Source organism: Fundulus heteroclitus, chromosome 20 (genome assembly GCF_011125445.2).
Source record: "Fundulus heteroclitus isolate FHET01 chromosome 20, MU-UCD_Fhet_4.1, whole genome shotgun sequence".
Classification (NCBI taxonomy): domain Eukaryota; kingdom Metazoa; phylum Chordata; class Actinopteri; order Cyprinodontiformes; family Fundulidae; genus Fundulus; species Fundulus heteroclitus.
This window is the reverse complement of record NC_046380.1, coordinates 14,653,194-14,676,717: the sequence shown is the minus strand read 5'-3', so window position 1 is coordinate 14,676,717 and position 23,524 is coordinate 14,653,194. Positions and strand designations below refer to the sequence as shown.

The window sequence follows — 23,524 nt, the reverse complement described above, 5'->3', positions numbered from 1 at the left end:
CTAAAACCGACACACTACAGTTTGAGCATTCTCCATCTGTGTTACTTCGCTCATACACTCATGCTTAAACGCCTCTCCTGCCCCCAGCCCTTGTGCCAGCGGGCCTCCGTTCGTCTCGGTGTGCGGTTCCAGCAGTCCCATGCAGCCACTCGTACGGCAGATGAAGACGGCTCCTGGACCGGACAGGAGAGCCTGGCTGAGGACGACCCAGAAATGTGGGCTCTGCTGCAGAAGGAGAAGGACAGACAGTGTCGTGGTTTGGAGCTTATTGCCTCTGAGGTATTTAAAACTCAACAGCGAGAGTTAAATAAATTGTTTTCAAGTTAAGATTATTGTATTGCAGTCTTTGAAATGTATGGAGATGTTTTATTATTTATTTATTATAAGTCTGAGTGAGAATGAGGAAAAAGGAAAATTGTTTGACTTTCTGCACTTTTTTCCATGTTATCTAGAAGATAAAAAGCTGAATTTTTAATAAATAAGGGATTTTACAGTGATTTATATTTAGATCATTTCCTTTGCCACATGAAAACTTTTGTTCAACTTATTGTTTCAGGTTTTGAGTTACTGACAGATTCCACACTCGTGTCAAATTGTAGAAAAAAAGGATAATTTCACTAGTTATTTTACCCTGTTGACTGCCTCACAAACAATACGAATTGATCAATGATCACAAATTTAAAGATTATTGTGGTAACTGTAGGATAATCCTATCCAGATTTTACAATCCTTGCTATTCTATATTTTATAATTACCATCCTATTCATTGATAGTTTAAAAAAACAAGTCAATGAAATTATTATTTTTACACATTATATTTTTTTATATATATATATATATATATATATATATATATATATATATATATATATATATATATATATATATATATATATATATATATATATATATATATATATATATATATATATATAAAAAAATTATTTAGAAGGGACCTGGTTCCTTGATTTGGTTGACATATGGATAATAATACCCAACTATTCAATGTATTGTGCTCAACTTTCCAGAATATTATACAAACTAATGTAAACATTCTTAACTTTTAGTCTTGAAGTTTTGAAATGGAAAATCTGTAGGAATTCTGTGTAACAGAACAGCTTTATAGTTTTAACAAAAGTAACACTGGAAGAAACAGGACAAAGTTCTTAAAGCTGATTTATCCAACTCCTCACAACAAAATGTGTAACCACCGGTTGGTTTAGCTGTTTTATCTTGTAGATTAGAAATCATAGATATGATAAATGATGGGAATAACATTCTGAAAATATAAAAAAAACAAGTGTGAAAAATGTTATTGACATAAATCTTCAACCTCCTATTTTCCACCATCTATTTTGATTTTAGTTTGACCTGATATATTTGATATGTGACACATTTTAGCTTTTAAAATATGACGGGCAGTCAGATTTTGGGTTTGGCTTTTTGGTTCCTTTTTAACCAACCCTTTTCATTTGTATTTGCACTATTTTTCCTACTTGGACCAACATCCATCCATCCATCCATCCATCCATCCATCCATCCATCGTCTAACACGTCTATCCCTTATGGGATCGCGAGGGGTGCTCTCCAGTTGTCAACAGGTGGGGTACACCCTGGACAGGTCGCCAGTCTATAGGCCTACTTGGCCCAATATGATCTTTTTAAACCATGTGAAACCACCTTGAAATAATGGAAAAGATTTCATAAATTCTACCAACTGGTATTTTATACTTTTTTTTTTTTTTTTTTTTTTTTAGTTTATTCTGCCAAAACAGAACACTTTGCGTTAAAAAAACAAGTCCTACTCAATTAAGACACCAATGACTAGAGCAATGCTTATCAAAATTATTTTGAGAAACAAATCCTGACATTTTTGAATCCTGGCATTTTTTTCTTTTATATCTATTGTTTCCACTCCTTCCTAAAACTTCAAAGATTGATAATACTGTGGTCTTGTTTCTAAAAGATTCAGTGATAAGACTTTTCTAACAAACGCCTCACAAGAAGAAATGTATGTTGGGCATTTATTGTTAAGCTGTACAGTTATTACAGTAATTGCAATTTATTCCATTAAAAAAGGCATAGAGGAGTCTTGATTTACTGTTAAAAAAAAAAAATATCTGTGGGAAAAGGGAATTTTCTTAGTTTCTATTCCAGAGCCCTACGTTGTGAAATGGAGAATTTTACTATTCAGAAGTGCAGACAGCGTTTTATCTTCTGTTGTTCTTTCTCTCTCCCCGTGTATCTTCTTTGCCACAGTAGTTGTTCAGTGGAGTAAATCAGCTTCTTCTCAGCACAAAGCCTGACCGCTCTAGTGTGAGATAAAGCTGATATCTTCATCCCGCTTCCGCCTTAACTCGCTCTGCACGCCTCATCACAGTAACAGTCAGGCAGACACACCTTGAATGCAAAGACGTACATTTTAACACACGTGACCAACCCACCCACTCAACGCACATACCTCAAAGTGCTGTGAAGCAAATACTTTTCCTTTTCTAATATATGCACATTTATTGGCATGGCAGATGGATGCAACAGAAAGCTGTTACTGGAGTTGTTATCTTCCTTGATATCCTCTTTGCTCCTTTGAGAAGGATTACCTTCACCACTCACACATAACACACCACCACCATCCAATCAAAACAGAGGGTGGGGAACAAATGTGTCCGTTTTTGCCATGATACACTGCATAGCTCTGTGCTGTGTTTTCACACAAGACCTCCAAACTGTACCATTGTACCGTCACAATATATTAAAATTTCCTGTACATTTGTTTTGAGCCCCATGGAGTTGTGCATTAATTTTGACTCAATGCCTTTTTATGCATTTACAGTTGCAGGTCTTATGGGCAGGACCAGCTTTGCAGATGTAAAGGCATCTGCAACCAACTCCTCACAACAAATGAGGACATCCTCTGTCCTCATTTGCAAAATAGTTAACTTGGTCAGAATGGATGTCAAGTATCGTTGCAAAGCAACTTCCAACTCTTGCCATAGGTTCACAAATGAATTTAGGTCTAGACTTGGACTGGGCCATTTTAGCACAGCAATAACCTCTCACTCAATTGAAGCTTTTAGTCATGTTTTGGACCGTTGTCCTGTGAGAAGCTCAAGCTCCACCCTAGTCTCAGGTCTTTGCATGTATTTTTGCATCAACTCTGACAAAGTCTCCTGTCCCTACTCTAAAAAAAAGCCTCCCCTCATCATGATGCTACCTTCACCATGGGTTTAGAGTTTGTTCAGGGTTATGTAGTTTTTTTTCTTTTTCTTTTTTTTTGGCAGTGTTTAAGATGTAGGCATCAAATTTCAAGTTTAGCTTATCAGAGTTTCTTCCATTTTTGCTCTGTCCCCTAAAAGACGTACGGTAAGCCACATCTTATGGCTTTCTTTAAAGATTGTGAAGGCCTTCACAGTTCAGTTATCTTTATACTGACATTAAACAACACACAAACACAACTTGTAAAAATCTATTGGACTGGATTTTTTTGATAAAAGCAAAGGAGACTGAATACAAAACACACTTGTTCAACTCACTGACACTTGTATTTCCAAAAAATTAGACCAGTCTTTTACAATTAGGTACCACTTTGATTTCATTCATCAATTAAAACCTTTATAAAATACATTGTTTGTGCTTACAATATGTCAATTTGTGACAAAAGGTAAAGGGATTAGGGGTAAATACTTTTGCCAAAGCACTGTATTAAAGACCAGCTTATTAATATAGTCTAGTTATGTTGCAGGGGATAAACTGGAAAACTTTTAAATGTCAGGGCATATGATGTTTACTCAGAGATGAGTTTAGTTTTGTATTACATCAATTGACTGGACAAATATATAACATGGTAAATGTAAGTTGCCTGTTCAGGAGCTAAGTTTTGTCATTCTGCTTTTCGTTCAGTTTTATTATTCATTAACTACAGATTTAAATTTGACCTACTTTAGTTAAGTGGGGCAATTAATTTATAGGTTAAAGAAATAACCTGATATCGGTCATGTTTTGGTGAGGAGTCCATCCTTTAAGTTGTGAAAGGGACACTTAGGAGAACCCCTTTTTATACGGGTGTTTATGTTTTGCTAGGATAAAACAGCATTCATCCTGCTGTATTTCATGAAATTTGAATTGCATGTTGGGCCTTAGGAAAAGGATAACGGCTTAGGTTATTAATATCGGGAATATTATCATTAAACCTAAAGGTGCAGTGTTTATGCCTTGCCACAGCTTTGTTCCTGTTTCCCAGCTGAACATACTGACAGCACTTTTTGCTATGAAGCTGCATTCCAAAATGGAAAAAATAGGCCACACAAATATACCTCGGCATGCGCACCAACGTTTATCACATTATCTTGTGTCCTCCAGCAGCGATAAACACTGAAGTGTAGAGTGTTAGTCTATGGACGTCCACAGGTTCAATACTGTAACGATTGCTTCTAGCCAAAGGGGGATTTCTCACTATCACTTAACAGACTTTAATTTGCCATCCTTGTCCCTTCTATCCTCTCATGTCATTGATCTGAGTGTGTGTTTGTCTGTGTGTGTTGTCATCGCAGAACTTCTGCAGCCGTGCAGCTCTGGAAGCTCAGGGCTCATGTCTGAACAACAAATATTCTGAAGGCTACCCAGGGAGAAGGTGAGTGTTTATTCTGCTACACCCCAGCTTATTAACAGCGCTGATATTCTGAGCTTGGGGACATTTGCTGCAGATCTACAAAAAATGAAGCAATACATGCACACATGCTGATTTATACTGGGTTTTTCCTGTTGTATACCCTGATCATGTTACTAATCCACAGCCCTAAGGTTGCTGAAGAAGATTCCTGAGGGGAACATTGGGTATATTTACAGTCACCGCTCTAATTGAGTGTTCATTTATTTTAATGTGGGGATTTTTTTTTTCCTTTTTATCATTCTGCTTGAATAATTCACACATCATCAAAATGAAAGTTTGAATGCTGTGAAAGACTCATCGTTTAAAGTCTTAAATACGACCCTCATGAATATCCCTCCTACGGCGTGTGTTGGTAGTTTTGACCTCACATTCGACCCTCTGCTGTTTTACACTTTAGCGTAATGAAACGAAAGATAATCTGATTCATTTTAAAGGTTTGCACTCTAGCCATCGGTTGCTTTTTCATTTCCAATTCCACTGAAACATTTTCAATAATTTCAGCCTGAAATGCCCTCAGTTTGTTGTAGCACATGTGGGTCAATGGTGGTGGAGGATCTTTTTTTTTTTTTTTTTTTTTTTTTTTTTTTTTTTTTTTTTTACTAATGATCCTGCTTCTGACTAATGCTTTAAAGTAATGAAGCATTTCAATGACATGGACGTTGCTCTTTTTTCTAACATTTTAGATGACAATGAGAAATGGGTTCAATTGAAATGATTAGTACAACAAAAGAGTTTGCAAATAAATATTCTCTTTTCTCTGTTATCGGTTTTGCTGGGTGTTCAGTGCACGGTTTACCTGCAACGTTCTCTTGATTGCTTACTGCATACACCAGCCATTTTAATTAGGGCTGAACAATTATTCACATTTGCAATATAATTGCAATTTTAAAAGACTCAATTTCCAAATCACAGAGGTCTGCAATTTTTGGCTATGTAACAATTAATGCATAAGACACATCCCTTAGGTGTCGCTAATGTGTTTAAAGTGGGTTTGCCTCCACATGGAAGTGAAGAGTGTTGCAGCTGTGAGATAATCTAATTTTAATATTTGTTTTATTTGTTTTAATATTTTTTACTAGAAATTTTTAGGAATCTCACCATAACATTAAGTAGCGGTCAAACAGTTTATTACATAGATGTTTGTTTCATTTTATGTTCAGCAAAGATAGATGTCCAATTCAACAAGCTATTCTCTTAAATAAGAATATTCTGATTAATAAATAGTTTTTTGCTTAAAATAGTTCTTGTTTACAAACATCCTCTACAGGCCATTTTTGTTGCTTGTGGTCCAAATTAAATTGCAATTGCCATTATGGTTTAAATAAATCACATTATTGATCTTTGGCAAAATTGTACAGCCCTAAATTTAATAAGCAAGAAAGCTATGGCAACCATCTTTGTGCTAACTGAGTTTGGTCGATACTGAATGTGATGAAGTGTTTTATTTATCAAGAGGTAATGATGATCGAAGTAAACCAACCAGACTGACCTATGATGAATTCATAAGGTGATAAGTGTTTTGTCTAATATGGCAATTTTCCATCATGCTTTCCTGACCTTTTAACCCTTCACAACATTATCTATATGGAACCCTAAAAGGGAAAATCATGTTTTTCAATAGTTTCTTTTTCTCACTTAAATCACTCAGTTGTGGTCTATATAAAGTGGAACCGAAATGCTTTGGTGTGAATTTCTCAATAAAATTGCGGGAGGAAAAAATTAAAATGGTGGATTTGCGACATTGGTTAGCTAGAAGTCCATGACCTTGTTTAGCAGTTCCACTGCAAATACTGTGATTGTTATTGTTCAAAAAAATTAAAGAAAATAGAGAGAACTGAACAGCTTGAAGAATATGACCCAAACAGAATATAAAGATATCTACGCAGTCCCAGGGCGCACTCAATTAAAATTTTCTGCACTCCTAGAGACTCCCGAGTATAGAACAAAATATATTTAAGGGCTGAGAAAGTGGATTTTGCATCATATGTTTCCTTTTAATCCCTCCTGAGTTGTTTGAATTTCCAGTGCCATTCAGAACCGTGCCTTTGATGCAAATTATGCATGCTGACTCCAAAAAAGCTTATTGCTCCTAAAACTACTGGTTCCAAAAGAAAAATAATTAAACCAAGAGGTTCATTACCAAATAATCGCCAGATATTGTCTGTTAATGTTAACTTTAAGTTTTACAACAGGAATACGTATTATTTGCAGCACAACATCTAAACTCTGTTATTCTTCCTGCTTCAATTAGCCGGGGAGACGTCCCTCACCTCACATGTCAGATTCAGAGTCTCTGCTACATTTAAAAAGTCTTAAATTCTTACATATATCGATTAATTCTGTCTATCATGAACTTTCATCAAGCTGGTTTATTGTAGTTTTTTGGGGGAATGAATCCAAATTTCAAAAGTTGATTTTACCATATCCACTACCAGCTCCTTCATCGTTGGAGAGTTTATATTTGACAAAGTTTGTTTTGAGTACGGGAATTGCAACCTTGGCTAAAAATGTGATCAATCACTGTAATGATGCTTACTGTTTAATATGTGAAAGATGCCGAAGTTAGGTAATCGAGAGACAAAAGCAATGAATTTATCTGCCAGAGCTGAAAAACAAAGTGGGCAAAGTTTTTTTTTTTTTTTTATTATTCAGTGATGTTGGTCTTTAAATAATAAAAGTATTTGAGTCTTGATTTTAATATGCTAAAACTTACAGAAACCCAGTAGATCCTATAACAACTATTAAAGTCTAAACATCAGGAAAATGGGTCAAACTTTATGGGAATGTGCAGCTGTAGCAAATTTCAAATGAGTTTTCAAAAGTCAGATATCCTGTGGCAGGACAAAAAAAAAAGCGACCCTCAGGAAATTAAACAAAGAAATCCTAAATTACAACAGTTAAAACTGTGATTCTGTCAGTCTTCAACCTATAACATAGGTAAGGTCTTTGAAAAACAGTGAAAAAGTAACTGTGTTTTCATCATAGGTCACCTTCCACATGGGATCTTTTTCACAGTGGTTACGCCCTGAAACAGGATTTAAATGTTTGTTGCCTCCACAGGGCGAAGCAAATGACTCTGGGATGCTCAAACTTTAGCAACATCAAGGCTAAATCAAACTTATTAAGGAAGGGTGCTTATTTTTTTAATTAATGCATTGTTTTCTTACCTCTCATCTCTGGCCTCAGGTATTATGGTGGAGCTGAGGTGGTTGATCAAATCGAGCTTCTGTGTCAGAAGCGAGCTTTGGAGACCTTTGACCTAGACCCAGAAAAGTGGGGCGTCAACGTCCAGCCATACTCTGGTTCCCCCGCCAACTTTGCTGTCTACACGGCTGTACTCAACCCCCATGACCGCATCATGGGCCTGGACCTGCCCGATGGAGGACAGTCAGTATTCTCTGCTTCTTTCTATTTTGTTCTCTCCCCTTTGGTGCTTTTCTTGTTGTTATTCTCTTACTTTTCAAAGCTGCCCTAGTTTCTTTGTTGGTCAAAACCAGTGTGTCACTTTGAGGCTTGAATAATCAACACCATGGTTTATTCCTTCTTTTCATTTTTACTTTCTATTATTAAAATGTATTTATTGTTAATGCATAAAGTTGTCAGTCACACATTAAACATCAGTCTTTTTGTCTCTCCAGTCTAACCCATGGCTACATGTCAGATGTGAAGAGGATCTCTGCAACGTCAATCTACTTTGAGTCCATGCCTTACAAGTTAAATGTAAGCAGATGCCTGTAGCATACATTTGAAAACGCGACCAAAAAGCCAATGAAGATATGCTAAGAAACACAATGTAGTGTAGCTAAACCTTTAAAATGTTCATGTGAAATTTAGCTTCCACATAAAACATTTCAGAACACATTTTTGATGTTTCCAATTGAACATTTTAAAAAATCTTAAAGTTGGTCATTCAGGGACCATTTCTGTATAAGAATCCCATCAAAGTAGCATAATTGTGCTGCTCTCTCTGTAAATTTTCAGTTTTCTGAAGTCCTTTCACTTACTGCCATACTGAAGTTATGAGAAATTGTCAGTAGCACTTCAATGCTTTAGAAACACTACATATGTTCAAAGTTTTGCTTTTATATAAGCATAAACAACTTCTGTTTCTGGAGGAAATAGACAACAGAGAGGCTGATACTGCACAATCAAGCCAAGAGATGTTAGGACCGTCTTTAAGCCCCGTCAGTCCTTCTCAGTCCAGTTCTTGCATCTTAACAAATATATAATTGGATTTCTGTAATTGCAAAGGAAATTCTCCTATATTTCCAATGCAGGCCCTTAAACATATGTATGTACGTGATTGTGAATTACAATGGACTAAAGTTGTGCAGCCATTTACTAAAAACTAATTGCTACAGACAAAAAAAGTATTCATCAAACAAATGTGTCACAACAAAGTGGACGTTATTATACCTTTTTGGTTAGCTGTGCCCACCACTTCTCATTAGTGAATTGTGGAGATGATTAATTTAAAAAATGCTGATATCTCATGTATAATTTCACCTTATTGTACAAGACTTGAAAGTAAACTGCATTTCCATTGTTTATTCGGGCTCGGACCATCTGACAGAGATTAGGACCGCTGATTAAACCAAAATCACTCTTACGCAATCTCCTGCTGACAGGTTTTATTTATTGGAATCAATAATCACATATCCTTACAACAGACATGGGATAATAGAAAACGACTTTAAATCATCCGTGTTCAAACCACATTATGAAATTATGAAATTAGCAGAAATTATGAAATTAGCAGAATTTGCAAAAGAAATAAAACCCATAATGGTGAAGGATCACAATAACTAAAACCTACTGCTGAGATCTGGGACAAGCCAACATATACATGCCTCTAAATTGTTGCTTTTGACTATGTCCAGACATTTGACAGTGTTGTGGCAAAACAGCATTTTCCTGCCATGCACAATGATCATAATATAATTTACGAACAGTTATTAAACTATAAAATACTAACATCCATTAGTAATTTCAAGAGTATCATCAAAAATGCTATGAGGGAGGAATGTGTTTTTTACTCAGAGCTCAGTCTGATTGAATAGCCATGCTATTCTGTTTTATTGTGTTATGTATTGTACATTTGTTGAATATAGTTCGGATTTGTTTAGGGTGATAACTATGCCAGGCCTCCCTTGTAAAATAGATTCCAGGTCTTACTTGGACTTCTTGGTTAAATAAAGATATAAATAAAAAAAAATAATTGACTGGATGGTCCTGTCAAAAACTAGCCAGTCACAGAATCCAGCAAATTCAGTTATTTTCCATTTATCATTTGGAAAAGTAGGTATAAATTTATATTTATCTTTTCCTCTTTGAGGAAGTTTGGTGTTTTCTGACAACCACTTTATCAGCAGAAGTACTAAATAGTAATGTGGTGTTACTCTATTGGCATAAAGGCTTCAGTCTAGCAGCAGCTCTGCTGCATTGCTGCCCCCAGTCGATCATGGGTCGCAGAAATTGAGCACTGTTCTTACGTTTAAAATACAAACCTGCCAGCATACCTTGTAGGTTTTTTAGATTTACGCACATCATAGATTTACCTGCATTCGGCTAGTGGAGGGAGAGCCAATGTTGACCGTAATGCCATAATATTAGTGGTCTAACACGTCCTGCTCATGAGAAGAAACAAAAGGATGTTTTTGTCTTTACAAAAAACTAAGCCATAACCATTTTTTTCAGAAATAGAAAAAAAGCTTTGGAAATCTCAACCTGTTTTACAAAATCTCCATCCAGTCTGGAATGATTCACTTTAGGTTTGATCAGTCTTTGTTCTAGTGAAGATCATTCAGTCCCGGCTTATAAACATAGTGGAATAACCCTTTTATTTCGCATCAAAACTGCTTCCCTTCTTACTTCAGAACAGGTTCCAGCTTAAACCACACACCTTCATATCTGTTTTTAATAAGAGCTCACACATGGCTCACAAGACTCAATCACAAAGTGACCGCAGCTGGATAGCACTTTGTGAGACAGACTTTGTTTCAACACATCAAGGCACTTTAATGTCACAGAATCTCCTGGCACACGGTGCAATAATTGCTCAACGGATGAATAAAAAGTAACCAACACACAGCTGCCCATCACAATGTACATTTTACTCACAGAGAGATCCATTTAATGTATGCGGACAGTTAGTTTTGTCAAACTGAAACCTGTGGAGGATCTTAACGGTTGCACTGACCTGGAGTCACCACTCGCTTTTGGCCAGATTGAGTCATTAATGACTTAAGTTGATATCATGGTTTATCATGTGGGCTGGAATTATTCATTTTTTTTTACCTATATTTAATATTTTTTTAAACAGGTAAACTGAGTAGAATAAAAAAATGGAAGCATCCTGTATTGTCCCTCAGTGGGGAAATCACAGCATAGAAGCAGCAAAGTTAAAGCGGTAAACGGTAAAGTGTGGGAATGAGAAGATGGCTCTTTCTAATGTAATTTCATTGGCTATTTACTTTAATGAATAAATGGTGAGAATATAGTATATTATTGTAGAAATCCTGCATTTAGTCCGATGACCCAAAACTTTTTTGTGTAGCGACTCTGTGTATAACTCAGGAAAATTGAAACCCAGCAGATATTTGTTGGCAGTTTTTTTTTTTTTTCTCTTCCTGAAAAGAAAAAGCCAGTATTTTCTGGGTAGGTATGGACAAAGATTTCCAGACTATATTCCCCTACATTCACAAAATCTCCAGCAATTCTTTTTTTTTTCCTGTTTTGTCCTGCTTCCCTCCTTTTGTAGCCTTCCTTCCTTCTTCCCTGGTGTCCTTCATTCCTTCATTGTGTCAATCCTTCCTCCATCCCATCTCTTTCTCCTCTATTTGCATCCTTCTTTGTTAGTCCTTCCTACCAACCAACCAACCGTTTTCTGACGTTATTTTTCCATTTCCTTTTTTTGGGGGGGTTTCTTATTCAAAGTCTTACCTGAGTTCTTTTACTGAGCCTTTGACTGTTCTACTTAAACTGAATCACCACTTTTTTGTTCTATTTTCTATCTGCATTTTATTCCTACTTGTTTTTATTCTGTTTTATTTTGCTATATCTTAATCATGTAAAGCACTTTGCATTGTCTTTGTACTGAATTGTGCTTTATAAATAAATTTGCCTTGCCTTGCCTTGCCAGGACAGAAATAACTGCTGTAAATCAATGGTAAACTTTAGTGTTTTACATTTTAAAACAAAGACATAAAGGTCTGGGAACTCTGGAGAGTTGAGTCTGGAAAACGGCTGAAATCTTTAGATAAAGTATGTGCAGGAGAAACCCTGTATTGATTCGCTGTTTTACTTGCATTATGATCCGTAGAAATCAGTGTCCCCCAAACCCAACAGGATTTATATACAGCAGATATGATTACTCCCCAGAATGTTTAATGTATGTTATACCTAGGGATCATGATTGTATGGTAGTGTCGGTAGCAACTGATGGATGGCGATGAGGGCCTGCTTGTCCAGACCTGCTGATGTATGGGCCGGCAGGACCCCTCTGCGCGAGAGATAATGGGAAATCGACATGCTGGCCAGCACCACTGGCTCTGTCCTCACAATGAGCAGGTTGATGGAGTGAGGAGGCCATCCATAGATGTGCTCTTGAGATGGGAGATTATTAGGTTGTCTAAATAAAGCTTTCTCTCCTCCTTTCTTCTTTTCTCTCTTTTTTTTTTTTCACCTCTCCTACTCCCGTGTTCTCTGTTGTGTCTGTCGTCCGCTATGTTTTTCTGCTTCATCCAGCTTGTCTCTCCTTCCCAAAGCTGGGAGGAGGGTTAGAAGGGTAAAACCGCGGATTCAGGATGCAGACAGACTGGTCAGTTCATGTCTCTCTCTTAGCTTCATGCTCAGAGTTACAGATTTACTACCGTGTTTCGTAAATTGCGCCGTTTATTGAAAAGGAGCGGGGAGAATCTTTAAAACCGGCCCGATCCGTTCAGCCTCATCACACCAGTTTAGCAGATCCCTGAAAGGCTGAATTAGGATAAGTAGGGGTGCATTACTGCAATTTCTCCATCTTCCTCCATGATATGATAGGTGTAAATGTCTCCCTTAGATACATCTCTTTCCCTTTTTTAAAAGTGCCCAAAGTACTTCAATTGCAGCTGCTTCAAATGAGCTTCAAATGAGGGAGAGGGAAAAAAAAAATCTCTCCTCCGTGTTGATATCCTCGCTCTTGCTCTTCAAATATCTGAACAATCTTTTCCCCCATTCTCTCATTTTCCCTGTTTTTTTCCCTTTGACCCTGACACTTCCCCATATATTCTTAAATTCTTCCTCCTCTTCCTTTTTTTTTGCTTCTTTCAATATTTCATTTGTCGCGACTCAACCTGCCTGTTTTTACACAGCCTGCATCGGGACTCATAGACTACGAGCAGATGGAGATGACAGCCAAGCTGTTCCGGCCCAAGCTCATCATCGCTGGCACCAGCGCCTACGCTCGCCTCATTGACTATGCCCGCATCAGGAAGGTGAACTCAGCTTCCAAACATTCAAACCCTACTTTCACTTTTACCTGTTTTTCTCCACTCCTCGCCTTGTTAAGGAGGTCAGAGCAGCTTTGTCCTTTTTTAATGTAAAAGTCAGTCAACCTTTTCATTAAAATGTCAAACCCACCCCGTCTACTGCTACCGTAGGTCGGACTTTCTTCCGGACACATTTTTACTAACCTCTGTTTAGCTGTAGAAATATTCTAGCTCTAAATCCACGATTGTTCACTTTTTTTTAGATCTGTTCAAACGTTTCAAAAACCGTCTGAATGCACACACAGATGCTTTCATCCTTTGTTGCCTCACTCTCAAAACTCACAGCAGCAACTTTTAAACACACACTTCACTGCCCTCTCTGATGGCGCACAAGGGGACCCTTTATCTGTTTTTGTTATACCAACCAACTAATTCACTTTATTCACTCCATGACTGGTTCCCTTTTGTGGCAGAGCTCCACTTTGGATGGCACCATCGGCTGGAGTGTCCCACCATTATGGAGCTGTTTTTTTTTATTAACCACTAGACGTTCACAAGCATGCTACCTTCATTTTCTTCCAACGTTGGGCTTCCTACACTACTGCAAAGCTCTTTTTTACCTGTTTTTTTTTTTCTCCCCCATCTAACATACATCCAATGAGGGGAAGAGACCGTTACTGTAACTCATAATAACTGCAACGCACTTTGCTGTTCTGATCCCACGCCAGAGATTCATTTACATTTTAGCAAGCTATTTATTGTTGGTGATCTTTTTCAATAAATGCTGGCAAGTGAAAGCATAGATTTATTGAACATTGCCTTCATATTTCAGGCCTCTTAAGGACTGCCAATGAGAGTGTAATTACACATCTTGAAATATCTCCCCTCTGAGAAGATGGGTAACGTCTGCAGATGTAGAGTTCGTTATCAAATCTTAATCGTGCAGGGAAAATGCAAGTGTAGCGGGGCTAAGACTGTGCTCTTTTTACCTTAACGTTCAACAATGCAGCTGAGTAAAAGTGCGTTTTACCCTTTGGTTATTTATAACATGCTAAGGTTAAATGTTAAAGCAATTTCTTTGTTTCAATATTGAATTTGTGTGTTTTTTCCCCCCATCCTTCTCCTGTCAGCTATGCACAGACATTAACGCGTACATGCTCGCTGACATGGCCCACATTAGTGGCCTGGTGGCAGGCAAGGCAGTCCCTTCACCATTCGAGCACGCTGACCTGGTCACTTCCACCACACACAAGTCCCTCAGAGGATCCAGGTGAGGACGCTCATTGTTCCGTACAGTTCCTCGCAAATGTATTTATACTCCTAGAACCTCTTATGCTTTGTATTTTCTCATGTTACAGACACAAACCTCAATGTTTTTTAATGTAATAGACCAGCACAAAGTAACATACAGTTGTGAAACTGAAGAAAAAGTTATGCTTAATTTTCGTAATTGCTTTTTTACAAATAAATCTGAAAAAAAGGTTGGAGCATTTATATTCAGCCCACTTCAATCATAATTTTATTCAATAACCTTTTAATTGCAATTTCAACTGTAAGTCTTTTTAGGGAAGTCTCTACCTCCTTCTTTTTTGCAAAATCCCCAAAGCACATTAGAGGAACTTCTGTGAACATAAGATTTTAGGTCGTGCTGCAGATTTTCAATTTGATTTTGCCGCGGACTTTGACTAGGCCATTTTAACATAAGAATAAGGTGATCTACTTGTGGCTGTATATTTCTACTGAAGAGGGTGAACCCCCAACCTTCTCCCAGGTCTTTTGCTGCAGCTAATAGGTTTTCTTCCAAGATTACTTTTTATTTTGCTTCATCCATCTTCTCTGAAGATTAGCATCTCCACAACATGATGCGTCAACCATGCTGTTTCATTGAGAGTAGGGCTGAACGATTTTGTAAAATAATCTAATTGCGATTTTTTTTTTTTTCTTAATATTGCGATTTAATCCGATTTTTTTTAATTTTTTAATTTTATTTATTTATTTATTTTTCCCCAGTTTCATTTATCATGTCTTTTTAAACATATACAAACAATAAATCAACTTGTTTCCTCACTGTGCAAATTAATTGCTAAAAGACCCACAGCATCTAAACTCGGTGCAGAAATTATTGTGTTCTGCCTACGATATATTTCAACCAAAATTGCAATTTTGACTTTTCTCTGCATTAACCACAAGCAACAAAAATGGCTTCTAAATAAAGATGTTTGTAAACAAGGACTATTTGAAACAAGAACTTTTAATGTTTCTATTAATCAGAATATTATTCAAGAGAATAGCTTAGTAGATTTGGACATCAATCCTTGTTGAACATAAAGTGCAACCAACAAGCAAGTCTATGTATTAAACTGATTGACCAGAACTTAATGCCATGTATGATTATATAAACTCTAATACAAGTAATAAAATTAGATTATCTCACTGCTGCAACTGTCTTCCCTTCCATGTGGAGGCAAACCCACTTTAAACATTTTACCAACACCTAATGGACGTGTCCAATTCACTAATTGTTACATAGCCAAAAATTGCAGACTCTGTGATTTGGAAATTGCATTTTTTTTAAATCGTGATTATATTGAAAATGTGATTAATTGTTCAGCCCTAATTGAGAGAATTGTGTTTTCAGGATGATGTGCATCATTTTGTGAAATAATAATAATAATAAGATAATAGACCAAAAAAACAACATTCGTGCCATAACAGGGTAGTGGAAGGAAAATGATGCATGGTTTAATTTATTTAAGTAAAATGGCAATAAAAATTGCCATTTGGTGTGTTAACTTCGCAAAATGAAAAAAAAAAAAATATCAAAGTTCGTGAGTACTTTTTGTAAGGCACTGTAGAAAGTAAATGCATCATTAAAGCAGGATTATCACAGATTATTTCAGTTGTAAATTTTTTATTGTAAAAAAAATGTTTCATTGGGGAATGATTTTATGTCGTGTCTAGGGCCGGCCTTATCTTTTACCGTAAGGGCGTCCGCTCGGTGGACAAGAAGGGGAGGGAAATCGCGTACAACCTGGAAGACAAAGTCAACTTTGCAGTGTTCCCGTCCCTGCAGGGTGGACCTCACAACCACGCCATCGCTGGAGTAGCTGTGGCTCTCAAACAGGTCAGTAAGTTCAGCAGCAATGTGGACAGAAAAAAAAAAGTTCTGATTTATTTGGACAACTCACTCAGCCTTCTCTGGTGTTTACCAGCAACAGTAAATATGAATCCTGTTGGGTTGTGATTTTACAAAGTGATTCAGTAACATTTTCTGTTTTTTATCTACTCCCAGTTTGTTCATTAACAGTATGGACTGTAATGCTGGTGAACAGAACAAAAAATCAGGCTTTGATGCTGCATATTTTTCAAACACATAAGGCTAAACCTACTGTTTTTCTATTGTTTTTCTGTCCAGGCTCAGTCTCCTATGTTCAGGGAGTATATTGCCCAGGTACTAAAGAATGCAAAGGCCATGGCTGCAGCTCTCCTCAGCAAAGGCTACACCCTGGTATCAGGTAATCATACATGTTTTACAATTGGCTTTTTTTTTTAACCTACAAACAAGACATGGATTCATCTAACAGCCCTGAAACAAACTCATGAGAACCCCCCCTGTCACATAGATGCAAATTACACAGCAGGAGGAAAAAAAACAAAGGTGCATTTAAATTCATGATGTGCAAATGGACTAATGCCAATACAGCTGCCTTGTCAGTCAGGAAAATAACATCTGATGAACGTGTTCGTCTTTGAGATTGCTAGCAAATGCTTGACTCTTGTTTAGCATTTAATATGCTGGCCTCAGCTCCTTTTTGATCTATGGCCCTAAGTTAATACCTTTAAAAAATAGTCCTGTTTTGTGCTTACACTGCAGCATGTAAATTGTTTTAGTAAAATGGCAAGAAAAAGATTTTCTGTTGCTAAAATAGAAATGCTATTCAGTTTGCCATAAGCTACCAGCTGGAAGTCCTGATACAAGTGTGGAACATGCAGATACTTTTAAACAACTGGGGTCTACTCTGTCATTGCCTTACCGTACTGCTATGACTACCAAAATGAGAAAAGTTTGTTTTGGTTAAATTAAATGATCAAATGCAATAAAAATAAAAGGTTTGTACTCAGGGGTTGTTCTAGACAGGGACCAGTTCCCCTGTAGAAATAGCCCTGGCCCTTGTTATAGCCCCTGTACTAAAGACATAACATTAAATACACTTCTTACAATTATATGCACTGGCGAAGAAACCATAACTGATTGGTCACTTTGACCAATTAAATGTTTTACCTGTACAGTTTTATTCTAACAAGGATTGGCTTCAGCCTTTATTGAGCTGGGATCACAGTTTTCATCGGCTAGATCAGGCGTCTGAAACCTGCAGTGCCAGAACCACAAGTGGCTCACTTAATATTCTTAAAGAATTAAATGTTGCCGTTTTATTGTTTTATTCTTTTGTTATGTGCCCCTATGAAAAAACACTGGCCCCACCTTGGCCCCCCTGGTAAAGTTGGTGTAGATAAAAGGTTGTACTGTTAAGTTGTAAGGATTAAATAGTTGTCGTGTTTCCATCAATGTTTATTTTTCATTTGCATTTTGAAAGATTGCATTAGAAAAAGTTGAACATGCCAAATTTCAAAATAATTTCCTGTAATTTTTTTATTTTTTTATTTTTTTGCTTTTCTGAAAGAATGTTGATTTGTAAGACGGGAATTGGAAACACATTAGCCGAATAAGTCTTGATGTAGCTGTCTCACATGACTGGTCAAGATCTTCCTGGATATTCCCATAACGTGCGTAGAATTGCATTTCTTTCTCTGCGTCTTCAGACATCATGTAACGTTGTAAATGCTAATTGACATGACAGAATAACTTGTCTGGTAGCAACAACTTCCTGAAAACCTCTCTGCCCTTTCTTTAGACATGCGGTCAATGCTAGATTGCAACCTCTGCTTCCTGTTTGTAACGTTGACGCCAAACGAAGTTACGCTTTGGGTAGCCTGGTTAATTCGCTCCGAACCAGTAGTTAGAAATATTTTTTTTTTCTTCTGTTTATGCAATAGAAAACTTCACTCAAATCTCACATAACAATTGGATGGAATCATAGCTTATGATGGTCTGCAGTAAACAGAGAGCCTTTTTCCAGTACATACGATCCAACAAGTTCATCTCATGTAGGGAAAGATGAAGCCTGCTAAAGTGTGGACCATTAAACATACTTTTTTTTTTTTTAGGAAACTAATCTCAGAATCACAATATTAACTCTTAAATCGAAACTGAGTGATTATATTAGAACTAGGTAACTTAATGATAAACCTTTTACTGGTTTACCAGTCAACCTGTTAATGATTAACTAAGAACAAAACATGTGAAATTTATTTAGTTAGAGCAAATTTCCAAAGGGACTTAAATGAACCTTCAGTTTGAATTAAGGTCCAACTTTATTAAAATATGTTGTTTTTGTGTCCCTGTCTCTGAAACTCTAACATTTTTTATTTTATTTATTTTTTTGCTTTGTTTTTAAATACCTATGAATTTATAGGGAATGTTTAAAGTGTAAAAAGCATAATGAAAACCAGGTTAGCTTGTTTCAGCTCTAACAACCCTTGATAAAACTGCTAAGTGCTTCCCTTTAGTTTGAAATCAAATTAGTCTCCACCAGATTTAGACCTCAGCAGGTGCACTTCCCACACTCCTACCTCTGGTGCTGGCAAAAGAGAATATCCTCACATAAATGTGTTGTTGGGCCTGAAAGGTCACCCTCAGACAGGGTGTAGGGCTTTCTTCTAGCACAGACCTCTGATTGTCTCTGTGAGCTCCTCACATCAGCTGCAGACATTCTAACTCACTTGTGCTTTTCCTTAAGACCTTTTCTAAATATTATATTTTAAATAATTTAATTTGCACCTCTTTGTTTTTAATCCTGTTTTAATTGATTTGTGTTTTAATGTTAAATCTCCCGTTGTAAAGCACTTTGTGATCAATTAATTTTGGTTGATTTTTAAAAATCAACCAAATTACTAACGGAAAGCCTGTATAGCTTTAATATAAAATAAAAATTAAGTTAGTGTTTAGAGACTGTTTAAAATACAAAATGTCCAAAGAGAAACATTGAAAGACTTTCAGAGAAGCCGGCGAACAAATTCCCAAAAACACTTCAAAGTTTTTTTTGTTTTTTTTTTGTTTACCTTTGGTACCAAAGAAAAGATTTAAAAAACAATAAATTGATTAAATATACTAATAAGGCATGGATTTAGGATATGATTAAAACAAAAAAACATAATGTAGCACAGACTATAATGTGACTGATGCAACCCTCAGGAAACGAGCTTGTTGCGTCTGGTTCGTATGCATCCACCTCCCTCTATACTTCCTCAACTTTAACCTAATTTGGTGAAAAAATACCTACATTTATTTTCATGGCACCCTTTAGATTTTTGTGATTAGTTAGATTTTTAAGTTTCCAGCCCTTCCCTTCACTCCCGGAGGCTCAGCGCACATCTGCAGGTTGATCTATGTGTTTACGATGTGTCTGGTGGGTGTGGACCCTGGGAAGATTAGCAGCAACAGAGGTTGGGAAAGCTATTCAGTATCCAATTATATAAACTATCCATTTCTCACTTTGATTAGATACGTTTCTCTGCAGACCGCATGCCAGTTGGGAACATTTCGCACCGTAACATCTGTCAGAAGTTTAGTACAAGTCGAGCATTAATTAAAACATCTGCAGCTCAGTGTTTGAAGCCTGCATTTAAAGGCGAAATGACGAAGAAAGCAAATGACTTAAAAGCATTTCTGAAAAGACATCCATCCATTTTCTATACCTGCTTATCCATGCAGGATCGTGGGGGGGCCGGTGCCCATCTCCAGCAGTCATTAGGCGAGAGGCGGCTTCATATTCCTATTTCTGAACAGAAGAAATTATTTTTTTTTTTTTTACATGCTGTCGTGGCTGGCGATGACACGTCGGATTAAAATGTTTCAGGAGGAACTGACAACCATCTGGTTCTGGTGGACCTGCGACCAAAAGGCATCGACGGAGCTCGGGCTGAAAGAGTTCTGGAGCTCGTGTCGATCACGGCCAATAAGAACACGTGCCCCGGAGACAAGAGTGCCCTGACCCCCGGGGGCCTCAGGCTGGGTAAGAATCAGGTTCTCCACATGGTAAAAAGGCTCGTCATGTCTCAGTCTATTTTGCTTTTTCTTTCTTAAATGAGACAGAGTTCAATCCTTTTTTCTTTTTCTTTTTTCATTAGTCTGGAAAGAATAAAAAAAATTAAAAAGTAGCAATAATATAGATGAGAGGTGCTGCTAATGTTTGTTTAATTAGTGTTTCTAATAATTTAAAAGAAGAAATCGTGGATTCTGACGAAACAGATGTGATGGCAGCAGCTACACGTGCGTCTTCCTGCGATGCCACGTTTTTTTTTTTTTTGTTTCGGCATCCACTCTTGCATTCATCAGCAGCTTTATGTCCCGCCTTAAACTAGAATACTGCAACGTGATTTACCCGAGCGGGGCAGGATGGATTCTCGTGTGAACGTACAAATACCGCGAGAATTCAGCTTGCTGGCAAGGTTACTTCTACTAATGAACTGTGCTGTTATTTCTTATTGATCCTATATATACTATATCCTATATAAAAATTTGAAGTGAACCTTCCACTTGCGAATTAAAGGAAGCAGCCTTTCATCTTTAATTTCTTTAATTAATAAATAAGCTCAGGAATTTAAGCTATTTTTGACTTGAATTGGTGCAAGCTATTAAATTCCTTTTTTTTTTTATTAGAATTTCAAATTTATCAGTCCGAATAATCCCCTAAAAAGCACTTTTAAAAATGTGCTCCCACATTAAAAAAAAGTGACATCTTCCTAGAAGGTCCCCTTTAAGGCAGAATCTTGCTGCTGCAGTGCAATGTTGTGCAGATATTAACTTTAGCTTTGAACTATTTTCACAGTGGCATCGCATCAGCTGTCAGAATTTGTGTTGTTTTGACACATTGACACAGTCTGCCAATTAATTGACAATTCAAAAAGGTTATTTTTCTTCAGACTCCATGTAACCTAGGGAAAAAAAAAGAAAGTACAATAGAAATTACAAAGCATGAAAGAAAATAATTGTGATCTGATTTTATTCTTGGTCTTAGGCGCTCCAGCTCTGACTTCCAGACAGTTCAAAGAAGACGACTTTGTGCAGGTTGTCGAGTTTATGGATGAGGGTTTCAAGATCGCTTTGGATGTCAAGAAAAAGACAGGTAAGCCTATTTAAAAGGAGGTAAATAATCTGCTGTGAACATATTTATGTGTTAGCTGTCAGTGAGTTAAATACAGAAAGCTGGATAGGAGACTAAAACTTCCAGCAGGTGGTATAACAGAAGGATGAAAAACTCTAAATAATTGCATATAACAGTTTTTTTTTGTTTTGTTTTTTTTTACTTATGTAGCAAAGCTCCAGGACTTCAAGAACTTCCTCCTCCAGGACCCGGAGACGGTGGCTCGCATTGCAGATCTGCGGCACCGGGTGGAGGCTTTTGCCAGGCCGTTCCCCATGCCTGGCTTCTACGACCATTAGGCGGAGTCACAGGTCTGTAACAGCCAGGTGGCAGACAGCTGGCTGGGCAGAAGTGTGCTCGGAGAAAATGGAAAAATGTCATGGTAGTGAAATGTGGATGGTGCCTGAGAATTAGGATGGCGTTAGTTCATTTTTTTTCTTTTTTCATTTTTGGAGTCAGACCTGCGAAGAGACTTTTTTTTTTTTCATACTTCTTTGCTGCCATTCATTGATCTATTCTTGAAAAACCAGGCTTCAGTTTGAAGGAAATTCAAAAAGGAAAAAAAAAAAAAAGAGAAACATGACAGATTTTTGCATCGCAGAACAAGCTTCTGTCTGTGGCGTGTGAGATTATTCTCAGCTGTCTTCACACCGTTTATTTAATGCAAGTGTGAAGAAAAGAAAAACTCGTCAAATCAAAGAAACACAAACGCTTGATTCAGTCTCTGACTTTATAAAAACTTAGTAACTTTAGGACACACTCAGTCTTAATTTTCTTAAAGGTTCCTGACCTGCTTCAGCGTTATCATATTTACAGTAAGAGTTGTTTGGGACAGCTCTGTGGCATCATTTTCCATTTAGGAACCAGGGATAGAGGAGTGGAGGAGTATTCTGTTAAAGTCTTAATTTCTCTCTGAAAAGATGCAATTCAATTAAAATATCACAATATTAAAAAAAAAATGCTATTAAAAATATTTTAAGCTTTTCTTTCTAATGCAAACCAACTCTAGAAAGAATTATCAGAAGAGATACAAAACATTATATTTTACCATGATATAGTTTATTAAAACAAAAGTAGAAACAGAACATTTTTCACTCACCTTTAGATAATATGGTTTGTGTTTACCTGACTGGTGATGATGTCACTTTCCTTTGACACTCCGTTTCTTTCAACATGTTGTAGATGTCAGGTTCGAATTGTCTTGTACTTACCTCTAAAAACAGTGTTATAAATGATCAAATTGAATAAATAGTATGTGTCAACTAATATTTCCGATCTTACAGTTTGTTTACAAAGAGTATATACTTTTCTATTCATGGTTTTTAAAAATGACTAATGCAGGATCTTTATCACGACAATATCGGGAGTGTTGGAAACAAAATTGCTTCTGTGTTATTTGACTCTTCTTTACAGCCATGTCTAATTTATGACTAGTTTTCATTGTGTTCTTTTATGCTCGAAACAGTCAAGAAATGTAGATTTAATAAAGCATATGTGAGTGTTTTGCAGTCTGGTTCAGAGTTTAGCACGGTTGTCATGGTCACTGCATCAGTGAGAAAACAAGATTTCTGTTTGAGAAGCCATCATAAAACGGCACAATCGAGAAATCCGTCTTAGCTCCGAGGTTTTTCTTACTTTGTACAAAGCACAATCTTCGAAGTAAACTGATTGCAAAACATTTTCTCATACAACAACTTTTGAGCTCAGCTTTTGTGGAAATATACCAGGACGTATTTTTGCTAACATGTTTATTCATCATCTGTTGGCCTGTGAATCCTCTAGGACACTGAAACCTTTCGAAACTTTGTTTTACACAATATTTTTTGTAATTTTATTAGCATAACACTAATAAAATTATCGTGCAAATACAAGAAATGTGGTGTGATTTATTTTAAACACAAAAATAGTTTGAATGGGCACTGGTTAATCTTTAATGTCATTTGAGTGTGGAGAAACTAAGCTACTACTAGACTTGAGACTAATTGGGTTATCTTATGTTTAGATTCCAAAAAAGTAAAAAAAAAAAACCAAAGCAACTGGACTTGTTTTCCGTAGTTGATGTTTCGCTTCCTCTCCAGGAAGCTTTCTCAATTCAAAAAGTCTGGAGTAATGTGGAGTAACAA

At 36.8% G+C, this 23,524-nt stretch overlaps 1 protein-coding gene across 1 annotated transcript in view; it reads left to right on the top strand.

Moving 5' to 3' along the window:
• shmt2 (serine hydroxymethyltransferase 2 (mitochondrial)) overlaps positions 1 to 23,272 on the top strand; it is a 33,784-nt gene extending 10,512 nt beyond the window's left edge. The window contains exons 2-12 of the mRNA XM_036151416.1: positions 88 to 279; positions 4,551 to 4,630; positions 7,856 to 8,056; positions 8,308 to 8,389; positions 13,021 to 13,143; positions 14,268 to 14,407; positions 16,099 to 16,261; positions 16,553 to 16,652; positions 20,115 to 20,270; positions 21,276 to 21,383; positions 21,573 to 23,272. Of these exons, the coding sequence (XP_036007309.1) occupies positions 88 to 279; positions 4,551 to 4,630; positions 7,856 to 8,056; positions 8,308 to 8,389; positions 13,021 to 13,143; positions 14,268 to 14,407; positions 16,099 to 16,261; positions 16,553 to 16,652; positions 20,115 to 20,270; positions 21,276 to 21,383; positions 21,573 to 21,700 (1,473 nt within the window). The 3' untranslated portion in view covers positions 21,701 to 23,272. The remainder of the gene's footprint in view (positions 1 to 87; positions 280 to 4,550; positions 4,631 to 7,855; positions 8,057 to 8,307; positions 8,390 to 13,020; positions 13,144 to 14,267; positions 14,408 to 16,098; positions 16,262 to 16,552; positions 16,653 to 20,114; positions 20,271 to 21,275; positions 21,384 to 21,572) is intronic.
• The last annotated feature ends 252 nt before the right edge of the window (positions 23,273 to 23,524 follow it).